Raw genomic sequence first — 6,413 nt, 5'->3', positions numbered from 1 at the left:
TGCGCAGGCGCACCCAGGTGTTTTCCTCTGTTCCTTCTTTTCATCTTTGTTAGTTGTGAACAAGTTTCCCAGTCGTGAAGAAGATAAGAGTTTAATTTTCTTTCTTTCTGCAAATAGTCAAGATAATTTAATTCAGATTAGTTACTCTATAATTATTTTTTTAAACAGTCGGGCTAGTTAAAGAGTGGATTCCCAGCTACCTTCTCCTTTTATATTATTGGGTGAATGGGGATTCTAAATGTTTGTTATTATTTACTAGAGATGATGGTAATTATTTTGGTTTAATTAGGCCATGAGGTGAAGTAGTATACACAACGTGAAATAAGTAATGCCGGGTATCACATTTGCTTGAAAGAGGGTTTTTAAATCTTGTGTTTGGAAAGAGCACGTTTGGGACCGGTTGTGATTACTTAATGAGTAGAGGAGTGAGCTCTGCACATGCTCAGTCCACTACCCTTGTTGCATATACATCCTAGCCCTAAAATTAACCACCATCATGTGGCACTGAAAAGTGAAATCGAGCCCATCCTGTAGCTGCATTTCACATGTCTCACTCTTTCACCTCTAAAACTGCATTTCTCAAACCCCCTCACCAAGATGGCAGCTCAGGTTTCTCTCGTAAGTTCTCGGTAATCCTACATAGCTGTTGTACTTACCCCTCTTTACCCTTGCATAGCTTCTTCCCTTTTAATTCCCAGTGAAAGACGTTGAGTCGGTTCTAATGTTATAACCCAAGCCTCACCTACCTCACAGCCTTGTTGTGAGGATAAATCTAAAGAACCGTATGCACGACTCTGGGTTCCTTGGAGGAAGAGCTGCATATAAATGTTAAATAAATACATACATACATCTCATCCTGCTAGCTGTATACAGTTCTTTCCAGGAGACCCATTTCTTCTTGTTGACTGCCCTATTCAATGACCTTCCTAAAACCAACAGTTTTTGGAATGCCCCACTCAGTTTCTTCTCTGTAATGCTTTGCACATAGATTCCTTCACTGCAGCCTCTACCTTGTAATCCCTTCTGTACCACTATCCTTTTAGTACCAGGTCCACCATCTGACACACACACACAGGGAGTCTTTATTCTTATTAAGTACTAGGTCAGGGGTGGGACCCGTTCTGCTCCAGTTTTCTGCAGTAGTAGGAAAAGAAGGCAATTTGTTAGCTGTCGGAAAGGGATGCAGGATTGAGACTGCATGTGTGTGAGCAGGATGTCGGCACATCTTATGGAGAAAAGGATATGTGGAGAGACAGCAGGGGAAATATTGCATTTTTCTGAAGACAAGAAAACGCAGGCCCAGCAGGATGTGCCAGCCTTTGTTTTTACTATATTATTTGCTTGGTAAATTGCTGCCGCAGCTGCTTTTCATATAAACATAAGATTTGGCACCAAGACAAACTCCCCTTTAAGCTCCTGCTGTGTGTGTGTGTGTGAGAGAGAGAGAGAGCATAAACACAAAGCTCCCCCACACCGTTTTTTGTTTTTGCAAGGAAGCCTTTCTCTCCACAGTTATGTGCACTGCCAGTGCACTTGGGGGGAGGTGAGCCGGGAAGGAGAAGCTTGGATTGGGAACTTGTAGCCTTAGCTCCTCCTCCTCTCCCTCCCTTCCCCCTTTTCCCTGCCTGGTCTTGGCAACAGAGCCTTTGTTTTGACAGGGTAACAGTTTGAAGGAGGTGGGGACTTTGGCTTGTCCCTTCTGCAGGAAAAACCAGGATGATCAATAATGTTAGGAGGTCGGAACCCAGCATCCAGGGAACACATCCCAAGGATCTTTTTCCTTCTCAGTAAAAAGGAGCTAGATGAAGCAGATGCAAACGGTACAAAAGTATATTTTAAAACACTCAGACGAAAGGGCAGAACACTTGTTTATTATTTTAAAACACTTCTTTCGCTTCTTTCATGTCATAGGCAACACCGGCCAGCTGACAACAAAAAATAAAACATAATCAACATAATAATAAGAAAATAAATGATACAGTAGTGCACACCAAAGCAACAACAGTACCAAAGGAACACTTAAGATTTTTCAAGTGTAGACTTTAATATACGATGTGCGACTGAAACATACATATTTGGAAACACAAGTATTTTCATGGTATTATACAATCTATTAATTAAAGAACCATGATTGGCTGCAACTTTGTATTGTGTATATACTTGACAGCAAAGCTTGACTCAGAATGCTATGGAACTTCTCAGTATCTTGAAGTTTCACAATATATCAGTGTCTGATATTTGATCAGAACTGTTTTTAACATTAATGCATGCTTTGTGACCTGCTTGAAATGTATAGCCTGTTAGTACTGGAAAACTAATTTCCAAAGGATATTGACGTCACAGGAAACACTCTTAGAATTAGCTGCCTGGTCACTGGACTCCACAGAGACAAAGTAATAAAAGAGAAGATCAACATAGGAAGCTGCCTTATACCAAGTCAGACCGTTGGTCCATTATTGTCTACATAGATGGGCAGTGGCTTCTCCAAGGTTATAAGCAGCTGTCTCCCTCAGCCCTATCTTGGAGATGCCAGGGAGGGAATCTGGGACCTTCTGTATGCAAGCATGCAGGTGCTCTTCCCAGAGCAGCCCCATCCCCTGAGGGGAATATCTTACAGTACTCACATGTAGTCTCCCATTCAAAATGCAAACTAGGTCAGACCTTGCTTAGCAAAGGGGAAAATTCTACCACAAGACCAGCTCTTCCCTGTAGCATTTTTATCAGTCCAGGATTAATAATAATCATAATCATTAATAATAATAATAATAATAATAATAATAATAATAATAATCTAATTGATTTATTTTATTAGCATAATATTGGTAGTGATGGCATTAAGATTACAGAATATTAGCCAAATAGCACCAATTTAAACAATTATGTGCTCCCTCAGCATATACCAAGAGAGTAGCATCTGGGCTGAAAATAATACTTTAAACTCCTAGACATCAGCATAGATTTTTAAAGTGCTTGTGCAATTAGGTCTGTGGCTCAAAAGGGGAACATCATTTCTATCTATTGCAAAGATGGGTGTATCCTTCCTTTTCGATGTGCAACAGTCATGGGGGCAGAAAATGATCTCCACATTATACATGTTTTGCTTGGTAATATTCAAATGTCAAAACACTGGGTGCAGAAATAATTAGAGTATTCTGTTAGACTTAAACCCTGTGAAGGTAAACTGGAGTAGGAAAATTCATGTTTCCTTTTCTATACTCTGCATATTGTGCAGAAATGGCACCCAATGGATTGCACTCCAATAAGCTACTGCGTTCCCAGTGTTCCTTTTCTATTTCCCTGTCCTTTCCCCTTTGTAAAGTTTTTGCTTCTTATCCACATATGACTTTAAAAAGCAGGTGTAGGCCCTGGGGAGAGCAAGAAAACTCCAAGGGAAAAATGTTTGTGTGGTTTTGTAGATACCACCTAAATGTTTCTTACTGAGAGCTGCTCAGATTATATCCCTGCTTTTGAAAATGTACACAAAAGTGATCAGAAACGTGTCCAGAGACATGTGTCCAAAAGAGACATGTGTCCAAAGTGGCCAGAGACATGTGTCTGTAAAGTGCAGGATGTCAAACAAAACTCTGACATGTGAATGGCAGATAAATCTTTTGGAGCTTTACTGTATGTTTACCTCAAAGTCATGGCGGAACACTTTGTACATTATAAAGACAATTTGTCTGTGCTCATTTTCTGCCATGCTTTCCTGTTGTGTTCTCATAACTTGAGTAGGGATGAGCAGTGTGGCAGAAATGACTCTGTGACTGCCGTCAAACTGTGCTGTATTACTGTAAGGGGAAATACTCATAGTTCATTCTAGGTTAGTATGTCTCACTACTCCTACTTGTAGACCTTTTCCAGCTCCTACTATTCAAATAATGTCTCTCATGCAGTAATAGTCTGGTGCATTAATATAATTGCCTGAACAAGAACAGAAAGTATTTCCATTGGTAAACCAGTCCTCAAGACAGCCTCAACTCTGGATGGATGAAGTATGTATGTGGAAGCCGGTGACACAAGAATCAATCTCTAGACATTAGTGCTGTGCAGAATCTTCCCTAACAAACATTTTTGGCGTGAAATGGGAGGGCTTCATGGAAGTTGAAATGTTACCTGGAACTCCTCAATAGGTATTTTTCATGCCTGCTCATTGGTATCTGCAGCTCCTCATGGTTACTGCTCCAGCATCAGTTTTCCTTTTTAACTGCCTCATCTTGTTACTGGGACTATAATTCCAGCCAGTTTGGAATTATGTTGGGAATGTGATAACGTCATGATGGCATGTAACCAATCAGATTTGACTGTGGCTGTATTATGAAGCCAGTACAAAGTGAGGGCAATTTGAAATGAGGGGAGGGAGCCTTCATTCTGAATTGGTGGCAGGGTGAGAGCTGTACTGTCTGTCTCTTTCAGCCTGCCAAAGAATCACCAAAGGAGGGCATGTTTTGCAGGGGGTAAAAATGTTTGTGAAACATGCCCCTTTGTTGACTCAAAATATTCATGATAGTTGTGTTCCATTGGCAGGAGTGCCAGACTTGGAACTGTGTTCAAAATTGTGTTTGCCATGAATGTATAGGGTGATCTTGGGGTGGGCATCACGATCTCTCATTAGGTCCTGTTCTGTAAAATGAAACGACTGCTACTGGGATATCTCATTGACTTATGATGAAGTTTGTTTGTTTTTTTTAAAAGTACCCTTACAACCAGATTGTAAATATTTTACTTGCAAGCAATACATATTTATTTGAGTGGGACTTACTTCCTACTAAGTAGATTTAAGATTGAAGTCTTAAAGTGTTGTGGTAAATGTGTGGGTAACAGAAAAGCTTATGAATTTGGGAAATGACAGCTCCAACAGAGCTAAATCTGCACTATGCAACTAATTCCTCCCAGATTAGTGTGGTTAAATGTGAAACATCTGAGGCTTTGCTTAATATTTTGCTGATACACAAGGCAAAATGTCAAGCAAGCAAACAGTAATCTCCTTTCAAACTGTTCCTCTGTAGGCAGGGACAAGGGCAAGAAAAAGTGAAGGATTCTGTTTTTGAATAACTGGCAGATATGTGTAGGTTGTAGGCATCTTTGTGATGCCTGTAAGAGATTTAGAAAGAAAATAATAACTGAAAATTCCCTTCCTTTTATTGCCTTTGTTTTGGATTTACTTTGGAAGTTCTCAGTGGTGAGAGTTTAATGTGTCCCCAATCATACATTAAACATATGTTCTCTAGGAATGGAGTTTGGCCTGTTTGCTCACACACACACCTACACACACACACACACACACACACACACCTCTTGTTTATTAGAGACAGTAGGGAATCTTTTTGTCATTTGGTACAGCTTGGCATGAGTCTGCTTTCCTTTTATTTATGTATAGCATCCCTCTTAGTGTCCTGTTTGTTTAGCAGCAGTTCATATGGTTGAAATGTATGAGAAGTTAATTGTTGCAACATTGCAACTTGTTTACTGTTTAGTAAGGGTTATCAAAAAAGGAAACATCAGCTGGAGCTGAAGGGACAGGGAAATATTGGAAGGATCATGATGGTGGGGAAGAGGCTGCATGAGTAGGCCAGGGAGTTGGCATATCTGGGAATGCAGGAGTAGGCCTCAAGATAAGCTGTTCCTGAGGAGGAGACAAAGAAAAAAGTAGATATTGCCAACACATAATGTTTACTTTTTAAAATGCCTTCCTTCCCCATGCTACCTTACTGGAAAAGACAGTACTTGTAAATGCAGTGTAGTAATAAAGGGGAAATCTTACATCTGTACAGCTTGTCCTCACACCAGGCTGAATGCAACTACCATATACTTGACAATCTCTTCGCCACTGCTAATTTTTGTTGATCCAGGTGGGCAGCAAAAATAGAAGGTTTCCTGAACCCTGGAGGCTTTACAGACAGGGCTTCTACCCCAAATCTCCTTCAGAATAAAGTGTGTGTACACCAGCCAAACTTACCCCGAAGTCCCTTCGAGATTCTTGGACCCACTCCACACACAAATCTGGCTTTGTCTTGTGAATTCTAGCTTATCTCAATGTATTGCCGTGTTTTTAAAATGCTGGTTTTAAACTACTTTTCCTGGAAATGCTGGAGCAAATAGGGAGATGCACTGCTGTAGAATCATTAGCAAGATAAGAGGGATACTCTCTTTACAAATGCAGATGTAGCTCTTTAGTAATCTCCCCCTTCCCCCACCACCACTGACTTAAAGGAAATCATGGAGGCATGCCATGTGAACTTACAAAAACAAAAGCTGAGAGCAGAGGGGAGGCGCTGCTTCCCTCTAGGGGTGTGTACGGAACCGCCGAGCTGTGGTCCAGCACTGGGATGGGGGGTTCCTTTAAGGGTGGGGGAGGGTTTACTTACCCCTCCCGCCGCTTTTCCCCGTCCGGTGCCTGTATTTTCTTTAGTAAT

The 6,413-nt window shown here is 40.9% G+C and overlaps 1 protein-coding gene across 11 annotated transcripts in view; it reads left to right on the top strand.

Annotated features, from left to right (window-relative positions):
• KAT2B (lysine acetyltransferase 2B) overlaps positions 1 to 6,413 on the top strand; it is a 63,186-nt gene that overhangs the window by 2,556 nt on the left and 54,217 nt on the right. Inside the window, exon 1 of one of the 11 annotated variants that reach the window (XM_053264119.1) lies at positions 248 to 267. The exons of 8 other annotated variants lie outside the window; for them this stretch is intronic. In XM_053264119.1, the coding sequence (XP_053120094.1) occupies positions 262 to 267 (6 nt within the window). In that variant the 5' untranslated portion in view covers positions 248 to 261. Of the gene's footprint in view, positions 1 to 247; positions 268 to 1,675; positions 1,821 to 3,389; positions 4,131 to 6,413 lie in introns of those variants that run through there. 2 more of the 11 variants (XM_053264118.1, XM_053264122.1) reach the window with 2 other exon arrangements.

This window comes from Hemicordylus capensis, chromosome 6, assembly GCF_027244095.1.
Source record: "Hemicordylus capensis ecotype Gifberg chromosome 6, rHemCap1.1.pri, whole genome shotgun sequence".
NCBI lineage: Eukaryota > Metazoa > Chordata > Lepidosauria > Squamata > Cordylidae > Hemicordylus > Hemicordylus capensis.
The sequence above is the reverse complement of the archived record's forward strand: the minus strand, read 5'-3'. Positions and strand labels throughout refer to the sequence as shown.